A 20,332-nucleotide genomic window follows, 5' to 3' on the forward strand; every position below is an offset into this window, starting at 1 on the left:
ATCGTGTGATGTAATTTTGTAATTGAGGGTTTAGCCGACCTTGTTATCAAGGTTGATGATTTGTACATATAGGTGATATTGTCATGTAATTTGGTGATCGATGTTATTTATACATTATCAGAAAGAGGTTTATGTGTGAACAAGTGATTTATCCTTCGATGTTGAGTTTGAGGATAGATTGGTGTTGCAGGGCAGACATCTGTGCTTAACCGGAATTGTAATTAGGCATTTGGAGATGTTATTCTTTCAGATCATTTCTTTCAAATTGTAGTCTGAATCTTATTGTAAGTCAGTGAGACTTCCCTAAAGGTTGTAGCCTTCTGGGCCATCATATTTTGAGCAGTGAGCTCTAGGCAATGTGCTTGAATGCATGTGCATTCCCCATTGTAATATTTTCACATACTACTGTAGAGTATCATCTTACTGTGGGTAGGTTCCCACCGTGTTTTTTCCCTTAATCAAGTTTTCCACATCAAAATCCTGGTGTTGTGTGTTGTGATTTCAAATTGCTTATCTGTCTTATTACTACAGTTTATCAGATATGTGTTTTGTTTTATATTTTGGTGAAGACAGGTTCACCCCCCCCTCTCACTCTTCCTTCTTGGCTACTGCTAACACCACCACCCCTCAAGGTGTGTGCCAATGTTGATCCCATCAGTATTTCCATTCACTCATGCACTAGTATTTCAATATCCCATCTATTATCCAACGCCTACTTTCCATCCTTCCATTCCTCTTATCCAATCCTTTGCATAAATCTTTACCCTAGTTTCAATTCATTATCCTACCAACGTCTTTGAGCATACCTTTATAGCCATGATCTATTAAAACAAATATTTCAAGGGTACCATCCAAAGAAGCAAGACGCTTGAGTCCTTCTTCCATCTCCTATCATGCATCCATTACCTTCTAAAAAGTGAAAAAAAGAGAAAAAAAGTGAAAAAAAAGAGAAAAAAAAAAGAAAGAGAAAAAGAAAAGAAGATGTTAGGAACCGGGAAGGACAACTGAGAGGGGGGGGGAGTGAATCGGCTATGAACCAGTTGTCAATAAATTATACATCAAAATAGATTATTCCAACTTAAACTTAATGCTGGTAAACCAAACTTAAGTGCTGGTAAAACAGATTAATAGTTATAGCAGTACCGGTATAACTTAATGCATAAAACAGAAAGAGAAACAACATCATGGCATATAGATTTTGACGTGGAAACCTGGTAAGGGGAAAAACCACAGTGGGAGATCTTACCCACAATCAGATGATACTACTATAGATAGTAAGTGTATACAAATGGGGTCTACACATGTAGAAAGGCCAACCACCTAAATCTCACAGCTCAATCACAAAATAGGAGTCACACTGACTACAATTGGATGGTTAAATCCAATGATAAAGTACTGCTCAAAATAGCATCTGCAATGCTGGATTCAGTACCAGTTTAAGCTCTGAACATGAGTGTCAAACACCTTCATAACCTTTCCTTCAACCTTCAAATAATGTTTGTGTGATTCACACAAGGATCTACTTATTTTTGTTATTCAACATTCTCACACACTCATCATGATCCTATATCCTGATCTTCAATAAGATCTTACAATCATTTATACAAAACCTAAGACCAAATGTATAGGTCGGCTCACTAAAGATATTACAATTAAAATCAATTACAAATAAGTCTTGATGTGATACAACATGTCAGCTCAATACATTTACCACATTATTCAATCGATAAACCATCTCCATAACATGTCGTGATGATCTGGAGTACCGATCCATAACCTAGACCTATCTGCCGGCTAAGACAAATTTGTCAACCCGATTAGACCAATAAGCAAAACACCAAATCCAAACTTCCAATCCATGTCTTTGACATAACCATGTGATCTCCAAATGATAACAAGTTATCATCACTGCCGGTGAACCATATAACCTGCTGGTAAACATATACTGGTGACTGTGCATAAGCCAATATCAATGTTGGTGAACACAATATGCCGGTTCAACAATAAAGCAATATAACCATAGAGCCAAATCAACAATGTAGACCTCCAAGAAGATAAGTGTTGACATCAATGACAAAATCAATGCAACACATGATGAAGTCATCCATAATACCAACAAAAGAAAAGTGAAAAATCAAAAAAAAAAGTAAAGAGAAAAAAAAATCCACTAGTGAAAACTTGGCAAACAGGTGCCTTGGGAAAGTATCATGATGAAAACCTGGCAAACATGCATCATACGTAATCTATTATCCTTTTGCACTTTAAATTGGGGGCAAGTTCCATCTGTGCGCATCCATCATCCTCCATTATCCCTCATATACTCTATCCCCATACATATCCCTTTTCCACCTTTGATTTTGACAAGGTTAAGGATCTTTACAGGCTTTGTGTGTCCTATCTATTACACCTGAAATATGAGCTCGTAGCCTCTACTTCACATCTGACTCACACTCAAAAGATTATGTCTGAAACCTTTAACATAATAAACATCATTTGTCTTATGATTACCCTCAATAGAAATGGTAATTAAGATAGGTGCATCCTCCTCAACAACAAACTTCACTGATCCACTAGCATAATTTTCAAAGTCTATGAACTTTATTTTGTCTCCTATCATATGATTTGAGCATCCATAATCAATTTATCAAAGCTTTAGGTTCCACTTTTGCATATAGTGCAATCTTCTCAATTACTAATCTTTCACTATTCTTCTCAACATGTGAATTACTGAACCTTTCACTATCCTTTTCTTCTATGGCCAAAAATAATGATTCATCATTTTAGTCATCACAATCTTCTTCTTTAAAGGAATAGGTCTCCATTGAACAAAAACTCTATTTAGGCTTATCTCTGTCATCTATTCTTTTGTTTTTGTTATCTCTCCTATAATTATTCATTCTCCCGAACTATCATAATCTAATCTCTTGTAATTATCTTCCCTGAAGATACATCTAGTAGCATAATGACCAATTTTTCTACAATTGAAATATTTAAAGGGCAACTTACCTTTGTATTTTTTAGATCTTTTCTTTAGTCTCCTCACAAATTTTACATCAATATCATTTGGATCATTGCTTATTCCAGGTAAATATTCAATCTTCTTTGTGATTTTGAATGCATTTTCCTTCTTGTCTTTGTATAGCTCCTCAAATTTTGAAATCATAAAAGCAAAGAGCGATCCATAAAGTTGATCCAAGGTATATGTATCCATGTTATGACTTTCTTCAATGGCATACAACTTAGGTTTGTAAGATCGAGGCAGTGTCCTCATTACTTTTCTCACAACTTCATTTTCCTTCATTTCTCCTCCAATAATTCTGATTGCATTTACTATCTCATTAACTCAGTGTAGGTAACCTTGAATGTTCACATCTTGAGATATCCTTAGTGTCTCAAACCTATACTTTAGATTTTGCATCTTGACTTGCTTGGTCTTCTCATCTCCTTCATAAATGCTGCTCAACTTATCCCAAATTTTCTTTGCACTATTACATTCATTGACCTTCAAGAACTCTAAGTCACTCAAACTACTGATAAGCATATTGTTTTCCTTGGCATTAGTTTTATGATCCTTGATCTCATCCGGAGTAGTAGGACCACCATTCAGAAAAAATATAGCTAGACATTGATAATGTCCAATATTTTCAAGTGATATAGAATTCAAATGACATTCCATCCATGACTTCCAAGTATAATAATTTGTGCCATCAAAATTTGGTGCCTTGAAATTGATGTCTTGTGCCATCCCAAAACTTCCTTAAGAAGTTAAGCTTATCTTAGAGGAACCTTGCTTTGATACTAATTATTAAACACACCATGGAACAGAGAGGGGGGTGAATCAGTCTGGACCTTAAAACAACTTAATTACAATCCTTTAAACTTCAAATTATAAATTAAATTATCTTTGCAATTATGAAACATGAAACCATAAATATACACAATAACACCAAATTTACGTGGAAAACCCAAGAAGGAAAAAACCATGGGGAGAATCACACTTACACTATGAAAAACTGATTATATTGTTTTAGGCTCAAGGCCAAGGTAGCTCACTACACCTAATTGGACTTGCAAAACTTAGGCACACAACCTTAGGGCAAGATACAAGGGACTTGCATTATTGAGACACACAATCTCAGGGAAAGATACAAAGGACTTGCATTACTAAAGTGCACTCTTCCTGGGCAAGATACAAAGACTGCACAAATTGCCAAAGGACTCATTGTCTTCCTACAGGTATAGAGAAATGATGAATTATAATGAACAAGATCTCCTGATCATGAAACTGTCCTTGAACCACTATGTCAAGAGAACAATATCATGGAAAACATATCTCACTTCATTCACTATCTCAAAACATTGTCACACTAAAGATATGACCATCAAAGCTCATCACAAATTAAAATTCACAATTCTGCTTCTTCACATTTGCTTGCATATCATTCACATCCAATTTAGAACAATCCACACACCAATTCACACATTCACACCTCCATTTATACTAAGTTATCCATTTAAATCCTCTACTGAATTGGCGACAAATAGAATATACATGAATTACATAAAGTCGACCACCACAAGAAACTATACATAATGTGGTCCGCTCTAGGAGATAAAGGGGACCTTTAAATACATCACAACACATCTTTCTAAGTCAATTCCAATGAATCTCACACACTAGAACACCCTCCAAAGTCGACATCCAACGTAACGTGTAAAAAATCAATAAAGCTCGTTAATCAATCAGCCCAAAAACATTCTTTCAAGGCAAATTACTCAAAGTGGATCTATACACACTATGGTAAGACCCATATCAACCTTCTAACTCATCCTTCGATGCATATACATACCAAAAAAGTATGATTGAAATAGGATAAACTAATGGAGTTAGCCAAAGACCAACACAATTGAACATGCCGAACAATAGAAAAACATAACTTCACTTGCTAATCAAACCAACACTAGAAATATGAACTAGAACATTGCATGAACCATGTGAACATGTCCTCCAAGCCACAACACTTGAACTAACACAATGGATCAATGTAGAGCATTCTTCAGACCATAGTCTTGACAGACAACCTCACTGTTAGTAAACTTCCACAACCGACTTCATCATCTGAGCAACCGAGGACTTGAAAACATGATAGTGCAACATCCATAAAACACAGACATTTATCCAAAACTACAAGCCATCATCATCAAGAATCGAAGGAATGCAAAACATTCTTCCATAAGGACATTAAATACTCTTTCCTACATATTATAACTTCCACTACTGTAGCCTTTCAAAAACACCTCATACATACTTAACATCACTATCAAACAACATAACAAGATTAGAACACTCATTTTTCAGACCATATACTACATCCACTTGAATAACTGCAACTTCTTCTTCATTTATGTTATCTCAATACACAATCACATATAACACAAACTGTGTCACCCAATACAACACCACACAAGTTTGACATCAATGACAACACACCTCAAGTTTCCAACATAGACTCATATTTTCAATAAAATCAAACATATTATAGATACAATTGTATATAAAAAGATAATGAATCCATTTTTAAATGTTGGAAATGCATAAACTCTATCATTTCATAGGCTATAGCTATAAACATAAATTATATGCTAAACAAGAGTGTATATCAATTCTTTTTTGGGATTATAATTGATGCTCTGCAAAAAGGATTAGAAAATCTGTTTGATGGCAACACACACAAGAGCACAAGAAACAAACGTTAGCGTTAGCAACAAAAGATTATCCTAAACAACATATCAAGAGAGATATTAAGCATGAAATAGAAAGCATATAAACATAGAATAAAATAGCTAATCAAGATGCTCATAGTTGCTCCTCCCTTGTTCCTCTCCTCTCCAAGTCCCAAATGAGTGTAGCTCTCAGCTTTTAGCACTAGCCATGGATGCCATATGGAGATTCAAGATGGTTGAATATGATAAGCAAATACTATGCAAGAGTAGATAGTGATGCTATGAAAAAGCTCTATGCTAATGCCAGTATAACAACAATACTCTAATGCTTCTTTTTGCTTGAGGAGAAGGGTTCTATTTATAGAAGAAATGGGGAAATGAAGGGTTAAGATTGAATGGTTTAATTAAGGGCCAAGTTTGAAAGTTGGGGATCCATGTGCACAATTGGCACCAATAAAATGGTGACAAGTGTCAACATAGGATTGGGTTGAGAGAAGAGGTTGGAGGCATTAAAGGCCTGAGAAGACCTCATGGTTATCTAGAGGCTAAGGGTCAAGTCCAAATTAAGATTACCCATTGGATTAAGAGTTAATCCAAGGATAAACCTTTGTGCAAATGTTTAAGAGATAATCATGGTCAAAGCATTAATGGCCTGATGAGACCTTTGGGTTGGGTAGAGGTTGAGTCAAAACAAATGTTTTAACCATGTGGGAGGGTTTGAGGTAACCATTAATGGTTATTGGAGACTTTGGGGATTAAGTGGTTGAAGGTTGAAAGCCTTCAATGGTTATCAAAGACTTTGAGCCATTTAGTGGTTGAAGGTTGAAAGCCTTTAATGGTTATCAAAGACTTTGAGGGTTTGAGAAGTGACTTCCCTTTTGCTTAGGAATGTGACAAAGTTTAAAGAAGGGGTTAGGTTATTTAGAAGTGATTAGAAAATTCTAGAAGGGGTTTAGGCATGCAAGTGGATTTTGTAGGAAAATGCAAGTGGGAGAAATTTTGGTATTTTCAATTAAAATAAAATCATTTATTTCAATTAAATGGTGTAATTTGCATTTGGATAAATATTCAAATAAATATTAATTTATTTAAATGAGAAAAATGAAGATAAAACATTAAAATGCTTGAAGACTTTGAGGGAAGCCATTAAGTTTGAAGACTTTAAAGCCATCAAGTTTGAAGACTTTAAGGGAAACCATTAAAGGCTTAAGAAGACTATAGAAGGAAGCCATCAAGTTTGAAGACTTTAAAGCCATCAAGTTTGAATACTTTAAGGGAAACCATTAAAGGTTTCAAGTGGGTGAGGATAAATAGGATTTTAAATAAATAATTTATTTAAAATAGTTGTGCAACTTGCTTTTGTAGGAAAATACAAGTGGGTGGAGGATAAAGGTGATTTAAATAAATTATTTATTTAAAATAATTGTGCAACTTGCATTTGTAGGAAAATACAAGTGGGTAGAGGATAAAGGTGATTTAAATAAATGTTAATTTATTTAAATGTGAGAGGTGGGATTTTGGGGGATTTAAATAAATATTAATTTATTTAAATGTGAGAGAATATTTGATTAAATAAATATGATTTATTTATTTAATTAATGGTCTGAATTTGGTTAAGTGAATTAAATCAAATAAATTGAATAATTTATTTAATTAATAGGAGAAGAGGGTTAAGATGAATTAATTAAATATATTAATTTAATTAATTATTAATTGATGGTTAAATAATCAAATAAATACTAAGTATTCATTTAATTAAGTGGACAGATTTATGTGACTACAATAATTATAAATATGTTGGCAAGAGAAACATTGGATTATAATTGTAGATGAGCTAGTTATAAATAGGAGATGAATACCAACTTATATTTTATGTGATAATTATAATAAATATATTGACATTAAAAGAGGAGAATGATTAAGTGGTGGTTAGTTTAATTTTGGGAATGTTTGACTTATAAAAAGTTTATAAGCGATTAATTATAGATACAAGGTTAGGGGATAAGACTTGACTCTAGTTTTAGATGAATTTGACACAACAAATTCCTTTTAATCTTTAGAACTAAATTGAAGGATTTAATATTTTTTATAATTAAATTAATTTTCTAAACTCCCTCTCTTTCAATCTCATATAAAATATATGTTAAACTACCTATTAATGAAACAAATAAACAAAATAGCTTGCAAATTTTTTAAATTAGACTATGCAAATTTATTTTCTTTATCGTCATTTTGAATCACATTCCATGATCCATTTTTAAAAATGTTGATGAAGTAAAAATTTTTACATAATCTAATCAAAATTTTTTACAATCAATTATCATAGATTATAAAATTTTCGAATCTTTAACATAAAAAAATTAAAAAACAAAATATTTAACAAACATTATTCATTAAAAAAAACTACATTCCTCTCTACTTTAATCATTCACCATGTTATAAAGTGAATGTTCTTCAAGCTAAATCACATCCACCATTAAAAGCAGAATAATGATCTAGTCCATATTTTTATGTTAATTGATTCTTTCATAAGTTTTATAAACTTTTTTATTGTATCTCTCAAGCCATTGTTCTATTGTTGTACTGCTAAGAATATTTATAATAGCTTTGGTCAATATTATAAACAAAAGGTCGAAGTTAAGGATCCCAAAGAAAAAAGCAAAATATTTTTAAACATGGCAGACAAGAGAGGGCAATACACATTGCCCAAATCCAATTCCTTCACAAAGCACAGCTGTATACCAACTTTCAAGATATACATTTCTTTCACTTCAACAATCCTATCCTTTCCTCAAATCTAATGCTCTTCTACCTTATCAAACTTCGAAACCACCCAACCGAATCTACGTCCTCTATTAAAAAAAATAAACAAAGCAAGGAAACAATACACTATCCAAAAGAAGGTACAATTGTACTGCACAATTCTCCCTCTTCAGTAATTTGCTAGCCCATTGCAATTTGTCATCAAAAGATGAGTGAGTTCCCGCCTGTGGGTCTGACAGATTAACTGTCTGTCTGTGGGTCTGTCATGTAAATGAGCACTAATAGTTCACTAGGTAGTTGTGTTTCATTCACCCTTCTAGCGTTCTTAAATGAGCGTTCAGTGGTAGTTGTGTATTTGCCAAAATGGTGGTTATTGCGGAGCACAGAGTCCCAAAAGCATTGAGTACTACTACTAATGGTGCTTATAAAGATTAGGGTCTGGAACTGTAATATTTAAGTGCTGAACCCACTACTTTTTGGCTTTGTAGTTTCAATTGGGAATTTTGAGATGGGTAGCAGTAAATGGAGAAGAGCCAGGGATTTGCTGGGAAAGCATCTCTGCATGGTGGTTCATCCAGAAAATGAAGATCCTTCATATGAGATTGTGCCCTCGCGTTCTAGTTCTCTGTGCTTAGTAGGGGAATCGAACCCGGGACCTTCGAAGTCTTCGCCACGACAGTTGAGCAAGCTCGGCGCCCGATCTTCTCGTGTGAGTTTCTCTAGAAGTTCTGATTATATTTTCTGACTTGGGTTTAACTTTTTTCTGAATTGATATGAAGTTCTTTTGTCCGGATGCAAACTCTTTTTCCTCTTGGAAAATGTACTGATGTTACATTACTGCATATGCTTGTTTTCTGATATGGGTTTTTCTTATGATGGATTATATGTGCGAATTTGTCATGATTCTGCAACAAGATATTTCAATTGGGATGTGAGCTTTTTTCCTCTGAAAAATGAGCTGATGCTATTTCACATTGTAAATTTGTTTTAGGAGTTTAGTTTTGTTTTGCTTAAGTGGGTTGAGATGAAGTTGCCTCTTAACGTGCTTTAGGCCAAGATGGTTTCACGAATCTACTACAGTAAGTTTACTTGTTTAAGACATCGTTTTTCGGGTGTCTAGCGCCAAAAAAATAAATTTTTAAGAGTTTTGTTTGATTGCTTGACTGCAGACTTAAACATTTTATATCAGGCAGGTTGGTAGGATGTTTAATTCATAATCTACTTCATAAACACCTTACCCATGTTGAATTGGGTGTGACATTTCATGTTCTTGGATGCTACTACTTTTTTGTTTTTAGGAAAAAAAAGTTATCGTATTCTTTATATAAATTTTAGATTTGTTTAATTGCATATAGGGCGTTCTTGTCTGGGATTTCTTTTCACTTGTGTCTGTTGATGTTGTTTTATTTTTATATATTTTTTCTTGATTGGGTTTTTCTTTTGATGACTTGGGTAGAAGTGTTCTATGCTAGGCCACAAATTTTCTCGTGGTTACAGTTTTATTTTTTCCCCTTTGGGTAACTCTTTCTTGGTAACTGGAAAATGGTCCATAATGCTATCGTATACCGTATATTTGTGTATGGAATTGGTCTTTCTTTTAATGATCTGGATATGAGATGCTATTTTCTGCGTCACATATTTTAATTTAAAGTCTCTTGCTATTTTATTCTGTATATTTGTTTCTAGAATTGGGTTTTTCTTTGAATGAATTTGTTATGAAATGTTATCTTCTGTGCTAGATATTTTTAACCTAAGTCCCTTTCTATTCATTTCTATATCTGCTTTATGAAGTGAGTGTTGCTTTTATGAAGCGGGTATGAAGTGTTCGGGTAAGAAATAGGTTCGATTGGGGGAAACAGGTTGGAAAGGCACTCTCCTATTGCCTATATATTATCGTTATTAATATGATGCCGAGTCTCGGATCAGAAATAAATATAGCCGCGTGAATACAATCATTGATTGAGGGATGGGATGATTGAGGTTGAACCGGATGGGTGGGATGGATATAGAGAGAGATAGCGTGAATGAACCGATTATGTATGCGGCTTGACCTACTGATTGGGAGAGCATGTAGTAGGAATTCTGATTGGGAGGGATACATGCTTTTCCCCTTGCAATTTTGGAGTGGTTTATGTTTTTACATTTGCGGGTAGGCATTGTTATTATCCGGTCTGGCTTTTTCGGTTTTTCCTCAGGAATATGGGCAAAAGTATTTTTGATGGTTTTGATATCAAACTTTCTTGATTGTGTGTTTGTGGGGGTTATTTTGTGATTTCTATTAATGGGTAAGAGAAGGGAGCAAGTTTCATTATTGGATTTGTCTGGCGCTTGGTTTAATGAATGGGGCATGTTTTTAATCTTATTTAGACGACAAAAATCATGACAATTCGGTTATAGGATTTTTTCTATTGAACAATGGGCTGATGTCCATTTATGTACTTATTCCTGTTTTTGAGAATAAGAATCTTGTCAGCTGGGTTATATACTTTTTCCAGCTGAAACATTGGGTCATTGCCGCTATAATTGCTTTCACTTGTACAAATTCTTTATTATGTGTTTCTGCATAAATGGTATTTGAGATAGACGAGCAAGGAGCTTTTTAACTGTATTCTTTTGATAGTTGCTGTTGAAAAACATGTACAATATGGTGGGGAAAACTGTGAAACTTTGTAATTTCTATTGGGTTGATAAGCAATACATGTTGGGATCTTTGAAGCTGTTAAAGACATCTTTCTATAGATTATATATCATAGGATTGTTTGATCAGTGAAATTATGTGTTTAATGGAGTCTTTGATTCTTCTTTACAGTTCTGTAATTTTTGTGAATTTGTTTGGGTGTGGATAACTTTGTGAGAATTTATAGTTCTTATTTTACTAATAAGTGGTGCATGTTGTGATCTTTGAGGCTGTTAAAAGCATTCTTTGATCAGTTATTAATTACATATAATCTATTACACAACTGTTAAACCAATGAAATAATGTAGTTAGAAAATTAGTTGTTTTAAAATTTATTAACAACAGGTTCTAAATTAAAATGAGGATAAATATCAAAACTGTAAATTAGGGAACAAATAATGTGAAAAAAAAGAGTGCAACTGACAAATGTCGATAAATAATTGGTACAGGAAAAATAGAAAAAATATAGAATTTTCATAAATTATCTGTGCAATCTTTAAGCATTGTATTGGCAACCACTTACTGAAATCATCACTTTGGATTGGGAGAATTTGTCTTGCTTGAAGAAGTGATCAATTCTTTTATTTCTTTATTATTTGACACTTGAATTTGATTGGGAAAATATATTTTGCTTTTGAACTTGACTGTGAAGATCTCTCTTGCTCTCTCAGAAATGCTCTCTCAGAAATGCATTTATCAACCTTTAACAGTTGAACCATCATGTTAATATGGTCATATTGGATGAGCAAATTTATCTTGCATAATTGTCTAGGTATTAACATGTGTTGAAATATTGAATACTAGCTATGCACCTAATCAAAAGTTCATTGTTATTTTGAATAAGGATGTATAAATTGATATTAGTAATTGATTATTGTTTGTAATCTTTTTTCAGAAAACGGTTAATTAATTCACATGTCAAAAATTTGGCAAGCTAAAATTTTGATTTGTTTCAAGATTTAGCAAAATCTCTGCATATTAAATTATTATGCCAATTTGTAAAAATTAAACTGATACTCTCAATATAGAAGTTCGAGAATTCATAGATAGATTTTTTTGTTATTTGTAGTTTCCAATGCACATCACATTGTCATATATATTATATTGTGATTGATTAGATGTCATCATCATAGAATTACATATCTATATAAATATTTTACAGCTTTCTCCCCTTTGACTAAGGCTCGTCAGTGGCTGTACCCTCAAACCAGGTTATAAAGAATCCTGCCGAGGAACAATATTACCCTCAAGCATATAATTAAAATTACAAATTTATATAAATATTCTACAAATTTCTTATTTTTATTTAAACTCCTCAGTGATAGTGCCCTTGGATTGAGTACTAAAAATTCCTCCTCAGAAATAGTATCATAGTCAAGCATATTACTTTTAGCATCTAATGAAGCTCATCTTGACTTTTATGCTGTGTTAAACAGGGATGCGTCCACGCTCCTCAAACCCCGTCCATATCCCCTGAGAATTTTTTAGGTTGGGGGGACGTTAGGTGACGTCTCCTGGCTGCCCCTATCCCTGTTGATTAAGGCTCGTCAGTGGCTGTACCGTCAAATCAGGTTTATAAAGAATCCTCCCTAGGAACAATATTACCCTCAAGCATATACTTAAAATTACAAACCTATATAAATATTCTATAAATTTCTTTTTTTGATTAAAACAAAACTCCTCGGTGATAGTGCCCTTGAATTGAGTCGTAAAGATTCCTCCTCATAAATAGTATCATCTTCGAGCATATTACGATTAGCATCTAATGAAAGCTCATCTTGACTTTTTTGCTGTGTTAAACGGGGATGCGTCCAACTCCACGCTCCTCAAATCCCTGTCCTTATCCTGAGGCTTTTCTAGGATGGGGGGACGTTAGATGACGTCTCCTAGCTGCCCCCAAACTGAGAAAATGAGGAAATCTCCTGGAATGTGTCCCTAAAGTTGGGGACGGTAGGAAACACATAGGGGACATCTGGCCATCCCCAAGGTGGTTGGGCCCTCAAACACTTGGGGATGGCCAGGCGTCCCCTGAAGAAAAACAATTTTTAACTTTTTAATAATGTTTAAAAAAATTCATTTGGTTAATGATATAAGTTATATAACAGTTTACATTAGCAGTGATATTTTGGATTTCTGATTTCATTGTTCGAAAAAGTCTCAAACTTCAAAATTCTTGATGTGGTATTAGAATCGGTTATTATTGCCAGTTGCAAAAGAGATTTGCCATGGTCTGGTGCAGTGTGGTATTGTGTGAGAAGTACTAACAAACAATTTCTTTTTAGAATGTGGTTGACATACAGGCTTCCGCAGACATCATACTAGCATTGTCATGTTATATTGCTGCTTTTATTTTTCTGTTTATTAACTTGTAGAAATCTCTTTCTATCTCTATCTCTATCTATATATATTGCCACACCTCCACCGTACCCCAAAATATGGCTCTCCGACTGCTATTCCCAAAACGTGCCCCCTGCCGTTCTGCTGTGCCACTTCTACTTTTTCTGACCGTTACATTACTACTTTCCTCTCTAAATCGACAGTCTCCACTTTAAGATTGTAGAACTTATTATCCTTTCGTTTACTTTTTTTTTTTTTTTTGTTGTTCAAATTACCGTTAATTTTTATTTTTAAAAATCCATACAATTCTGTTTAGGTGACAAAACCTTTTGGTCAATTTCCTATGCTTGGTGGATGGGTTAAAAACTCAAAGGAATTATTTATAGAGGCCACAGACAAGGCCAAGGAGGCGATCCAGGGCAATCCAGCATTACTATTCATTCAACGAAAGAAAATATCAACATGTTTAGCACATATTGATCAAAGGTGGAACAAATGATTCCACTAAAACATACACACAGCAGTCTATTCTTAAACCCTAAGTTTGTAATTTGAGTTTTTAAGTTCAAGTTTAAAGTTACCTTGAAAATTTGTACTCTTGGCAAACATGTCATAAAATACTCTTCATTGCCATTTATTCTTTGTTATCTTTTAAAGTATGGAGAATCCACCTGTCTAGGCAGCGAATTGCACAAGCTCCTTTCAATTGGTGTGTTCTTTCAGTAGGTTAAGCACAAGGGTGATTTTAGATGTATTTAGTGATGCTTTTTGTCTCTTCCACTACGTTTTCTCCCATCCAAGTTTGACTATATTCACAATCTTGGATCAATGCAGTGGTTGACACAAGGGCTCCAAAAATGATAGGATGTCTCTCTTAAAGAAGTCTCCTTGCTGGTACATACGCTATTGTATTGTTGCTCACAACTAGAACAACAACTCCTAACTTGCTGTAATGACCACCTCATTTAGCATATTGCATGGATTCTCAACATTTTTCACTTTGCAGGAGGCATCAATTCACATTAAGAATACTGTCTGTTGGAAGCTACTAGAAAGTTGATCTAGTGTGTAATTTTTACCATGTGTCCACCCATCAAGCAAAATATGACAGTTATTTTTACACAAAAGTCTTATTTGATCTACTCTGGCCTCATTATTTCTCATAATTATTTTCAGTAAGGGTCATTCAAATCACATGGATTAGTTTTTTGAACCCTTTTCCAGCAACAGTCGAAGTGTTGACCAATGACATGAATGACCTGGGATTCTTTAGCATCAAAATTCACAAATTGTGTATGATTGTTGATCTTTTCTTAGTGTAATATATATGTGCTAAATAATGAGGTTTGGAGGTTTACAAAGTAAATGGAGGCAGCCATGAAGCTTAAAATGAAATCATTTTTCCTGGTCACTAGTTTTGAGTATTGACATAGTCATTCAACATAATTTTTTGTTGCTCTAAAATTACTACTATTCTTCCTGGTCACTAGTTAGGAACTTGGGAGTATTGTCCATGATACTATGAAGTGACGGTTCATTCAAGATCATCTTGTTCTGCTTCTTCCTTGGCTGTATCCTGTTAAATTGTCCGAATGAACTGGCTTTTGATGAAAACTATTATGGTATGGGTGGCCCTTGCACAGATGGATTGGCTTTGTTTCATCTCAATTATCACAAAAGTCGTTGGTATTTGTGATTGTCATCCTTCTTTTGAGTATGATATATGTGTGCTAACCTATTTTCCACTGTGTTTTGTGGACAGTGACGGTAGTCTGGGGGGACATTTTTGCGGATGGATATATATATGTATATGTGGAAAACTCGTTTTTTATAAAAGTTTAGCTACACAGATGACATCAAAATCTAAGTTTACATTTATATATGTATTAGAACATTGCAACTATGAATTCCCTGATTTGTGAGATAGATACATCATGCATGTTAAATGACTAAAACTCTCTTTCTAGGTACTATCAAGATGCACCTCCGCCAACTGTTGAAAACGCAAGTTATACAACCAGGGTCTATTAAGTGGAAACATTAAGATAGTTAAGCTCTGAAACCAGAGTGTAGCATAATGCATCACTAACATTGAATCTTATAATGTTTAATTTCCCAATGCACCGAATGTTATCTGAATGATGCCGTGGGAGACACCTACAACAACCTCCTATGTTGTAACAACAATAAGTCTGAAGTAGGTTCCTCTCATCATTGTTCAAACTTGGGTGATCTGTTCAACACCATTTGATCTCTGCTATTTTCTCTGCCACACTATAAAATACTTGTGGAACACTGGGATCTATAAATTATTGTACTTATCATGCATAATGTGAATGCTTGTACATGAAAATGGAGTGCTTTTAATTTTTAAGATTTGGGAGTGCAGAAAGCCATTACAGCTTATCATGTAGTTTAACTTGTCCATGTCATTGTTCTGTTTATGAGCTTTGAATCTTGACTAAAGTATATCATTTTTAATATCTGACAAAATCATCATTTTAGTGGGAATACATTGTATTTGAAAGATTATTCCCTATTTCAAGTAACTCGTTAAATCTTCACTCGCAGAACATTAATTTTTACTTTGCAACTGTTCCAGTGTAATTTCTAGGTGTGTTGTTTCCAAAGTGTTCTAACCTTTTGATTCTAGGATATTTATGAAAAGGCAAATACAAAGTTGTGTTATGAGATCAAAAGAGTGGGTATGTTTGTCATCACTTATCTTTATTATTTGATTTGTATTGCAGAGCACTTGTGCTATATGTCTTGAGGCAATAAAACCAGGTAATGGACACGCCTTATTCACAGCAGAATGTTCTCACACGTTTCACTTTCCTTGCATTGCTTCCAATGTGAAGTATGGCAATCTGATATGCCCAGTTTGCCGTGCAAAGTGGAATGAGGTTCCTTTGCTTGGCCCTCCAACAGTACAAGCACTGCCTCCTAGAATACGAAGATTAAATTCTTCAAGCTGGTCACAAGAAATGCAAAGTCCTCGTCTTCTTCGACATGGACTTCTACTGCATTCCTCTGTTCAAGAGCCAAGTGTATTTGATGATGATGAGCCCTTAGCACAGGCTCAAAGAAGTCCTCATGAAATCAGACAAAAGAACTCATATGGTCATACAAAAAGTTCAGCGAATGCAGGCGAAGAAGTTACAGGTACTCTAGATTCAATTGATGGAGGTACACATGAAGTGATTGCAAGTATGTACTCATCCGTCAAGTCTAATATGTCTGTGGGAATGAAAGATGAGCCTGAAGCCTTGTTTGTTGAAATACTTCCTGAGCTTGCTGCTGTTCCACGATCAGAGGTCTGGGACAAATTCACTGTTCTGCTTCATCTGAAAGCTCCATCTTCTATTGCTATTCAACAAAATGATAATCAAATTTGTGAAGAGGGAGTTCAAAGTGGCACAGCTCATGAAATAGAACTAGGCACTCAAAATCATACCCACTCGTCAGAGGGTATAATGAGAAGCCCATTGCAAGCCTGCGATGCAACCACTGACCGATCACCCATAGATCTTGTGACTGTTCTTGATGTGAGTGGCAGTATGTCAGGTACTAAATTGGTGCTCTTAAAGCGTGCGATGGGTTTTGTAATTCAGAATCTTTGCCCTGCAGATCGTCTAGCAATAGTTGTATTCTCCTCCACTGCAAAGCGATTATTTCCTCTTCGTCACATGACTCAGGAAGGTCGGCAGCAAGCATTGCAAGCAGTGGATTTGCTTGTCTCAACTGGTGGAACCAATATTGCTGAAGGTTTGAGAAAGGGCTCTAAAGTGCTGGAAGATCGACGTGAGCGGAATACAGTATCTAGTATCATGTTACTTTCTGATGGACAGGATACGCACAACATTGGCAATCATTGGGAAGTTACTTACACAAACTCCAGGAGAGCATCAGATTACCATTGTCTTTTGCCAGGTTCGATAAGGCATGCATCACAGCATGGCTTTACTTCAATACCTGTCCATACATTTGGATTTGGGTCAGATCATGATGCTACAGCTATGCACTCTATAGCTGAGGCATCTGGAGGCACTTTTTCTTTCATAGAGACAGAAAGCTTCATTCAAGATGCTTTTGCACAGTGTATTGGTGGGTTGCTTAGTGTGATGATCCAGGATGTGCAGGTGGCGATTACCTCATCTAATCCAGATGTGCAGTTGGTTGCTATTCAAGCGGGTGGTTATGCAAGCAACATCACAGATGAAGGTCAACAGGGATTCATAAAGATTGGAGACTTGTATGCAGAGGAAGAAAGAGACTTTTTGATTGATGTTAAGCTTCCAGCTTTGTTGAGCTCAATTGATGGTAGCAGCTGCAATGGCATGAAGGTTATTAATGTAGTTTGCACCTACAGAGATCCAGTCTCACAGAAAACATTTCAAACCATGGTAAATGAGCTTGTTATTGAGCGTCCAGAGTCAATCAGCATGGAGCAACAGTCTGTGTGTCTCGAAGTTGACAGGCAAAGGAATCGATTAAGTGCTGCTAACACCATTGCTGATGCCAGAGCATGTGCAGATAGAGGTGATTTGTCAAGAGCGCAACTAATCCTAGGCACTACGAGAACCGCTCTGCAAATGTCACGAGCTTCTCAGGCAGGAGATCAACTTTGCAAATCGCTTGAATCTGAATTGGCAGAGATTCAAGAGAGAATGGCAAATGCTCAGCTTTATGAGAACTCAGGCCGTGCATATGTTCTCTCTGCACATATATCTCACTCTCGACAGAGGGCTACTACGCGAGGGAATTCCAATGATGGCTTAACCACGGTTGGTGACTATAAAACTTCTAAAATGTTAGACATGCTGATGCGTTCTCAAACGATGTGCCCTCCAGCTCAAGTTGCTGCGTCAAGGACATTGCTACCTTCAAAAACTTTTCCTTTGCCAGAATCGAGATCCTCTCGTTAAGAATGTGACACTACAGCCTTGGAGGTTGTGACCATCTGAATGTGCTTAGAATATTCATGCTAATACAGAATAAAGTTTTTGGATTCTGCTACTGTTATCATAGAATTTGGCTGATGTAATTATGGATTCAGATCTCCTCGATCTCATTTCCTTTTTCCTACCCTTTGTAAAACCAGTCTGTATACAAAATTTGAAGCTCAAAATGTTGTTTTTTATTTAACTTCTTTTTCTGTTTGCTTCATTCCAAGGAAAATAAATATGGAATTTAAGCTTACTTGCTTTGAAGAAGTAAAACACGTTAATAATTCTTGTTCATTGGCTGGCTATTAGTAGTTGATATGATTTCTCAGGTGCTCATATTGAGCGATCTTCTCATTTATTTGAGGGAAACAACTACAAATTAAACTAATTTTCGAGCAATAAATTAAAGTTTAATACCGTGGCATTCTAATCTGATATTTGAAACTAATACTTGAAGCAAGCTAAACAAATTGAAATTCAACGCTCCTATAGGAATGGTTTTTTATTTTCTATCCCAGTGAGTTCCATTGGCATTTCCTTTGGTGATTCAAATCCTTACAGTGACATTGTTTTTGCTTTAGAAATTATAATCTTGCATTGAATGGAAGACCATCTGATTCTGCTTTCTGCTGCTTGTATGGGCAGCAAATATGGGTAGTTTTGATGTGTTTTTAATGCAGTCTAATACAGAATAAAATATCCAGAAGTATCTTATCTTTTTTTGAACAAAGTTTCTCAAATACTGAATAAAATATCTAAAAGTATTTTTATCTTTTCTTGAACAAAGTTTCTCAAATGCTGAAATATTTGTTTAAGGATCACTTGAGATAACTCCTAGGTTTTTAAATGTGGGGTCACGACGTGTAGATAAGCTCAATGGTTTGATGTGATTATGTTGGAATCACAAGGGGCTTTAAATTATACATGAATGCTTGAATTGTTGAAACTTAGATTCTATCTACTTGTGCAGAGAATGAAAAAGGACAAAAGAGAAGGGTTTAGGAAGTCAAAGTTGTGTGTGTGTAAAAGTGGAATAAGTCTGTAAGTTGCAAGACACAACATTTCAATTAAGTCATTACATGTATGGTTAGACAGAAATAAGCATGAATAATAAAACCATAACAAATTGACCAATTGCTTTCTAAAAGATGCAAGTATAAGATTGCTCTCAGATTTGTATAAGCAATACCAGTGATTAGACTACACCAAAACGAAAGATTTAATCTATATGAGAATGATATCAAACTAATCTATATGAGCATGATATTAAGCTAAATGGATGCAAGATGGATGAATAGTAAGCTATATGGATTCAAGCAATATGGAGTAAATTAAATATGAAAAAAGCTAAACTAAGATGCAATTATCTCAAAAAGCAAGTACAATATTTTCAATTACTCCAGAGCAAAAGGTGTATTATAACAAATCTCCATGGTGTTTTGAATGAGAGATGAAGACTGAATTTGTAGAGAATCACAAGAGAGATCAAGAAAAAACACAATTTAGGATTAATTGAAATAATTGAGAAATCAGATTCAGTTAACCTTGAGATAGATTCCAATTATAGTTTAATTGAAATGCATTCAGATTATAAGTTCGAGTTTGCATTAGAGATAAAAATTAATTAATTCCATGCACTTATGATAAAAATAGGTAATTCTTTGATTTATTTAAGAAAAGAGTCTTTTCAATGCAACTGAATTTCTTTTCTCAAAAGTTTTGAGTTCCAATTTTAAAGAATGATTAAAATTCATTTTAATTGCTTTTTCTGATTTCAAGTTAATCTCAATTTAGAAGAAAGAAATAATATCTCAAGTTTGATTTCTCTTTCAATTCAATTCTTTTATTTTATTTTCAATTTAAGTCTTGTTTTGTGATTAAT

General features: G+C 34.6%; 1 protein-coding gene across 2 annotated transcripts; it reads left to right on the top strand.

Annotated features, from left to right (window-relative positions):
- Nucleotides 1–8,477: 8,477 nt before the first annotated feature.
- On the top strand, nucleotides 8,478–18,649 carry LOC131027813 (E3 ubiquitin-protein ligase WAV3). Of its 2 annotated transcripts, none has more exons than XM_057957907.2 (2): nucleotides 8,478–9,196; nucleotides 16,252–18,649. In XM_057957907.2, exons 1-2 carry the CDS (start codon nucleotides 8,996–8,998, stop codon nucleotides 18,427–18,429), a joined length of 2,379 nt encoding a protein of 792 aa, XP_057813890.2. In that variant the 5' UTR covers nucleotides 8,478–8,995; the 3' UTR covers nucleotides 18,430–18,649. The 2 variants fall into 2 exon arrangements, with proteins under 2 accessions (XP_057813890.2, XP_057813891.2); XM_057957908.2 differs by lacking the exon at nucleotides 8,478–9,196 and adding an exon at nucleotides 10,274–10,636.
- The last annotated feature ends 1,683 nt before the right edge of the window (nucleotides 18,650–20,332 follow it).

Source organism: Cryptomeria japonica, chromosome 3 (genome assembly GCF_030272615.1).
Source record: "Cryptomeria japonica chromosome 3, Sugi_1.0, whole genome shotgun sequence".
Taxonomy (NCBI): Eukaryota; Viridiplantae; Streptophyta; class Pinopsida; order Cupressales; family Cupressaceae; genus Cryptomeria; species Cryptomeria japonica.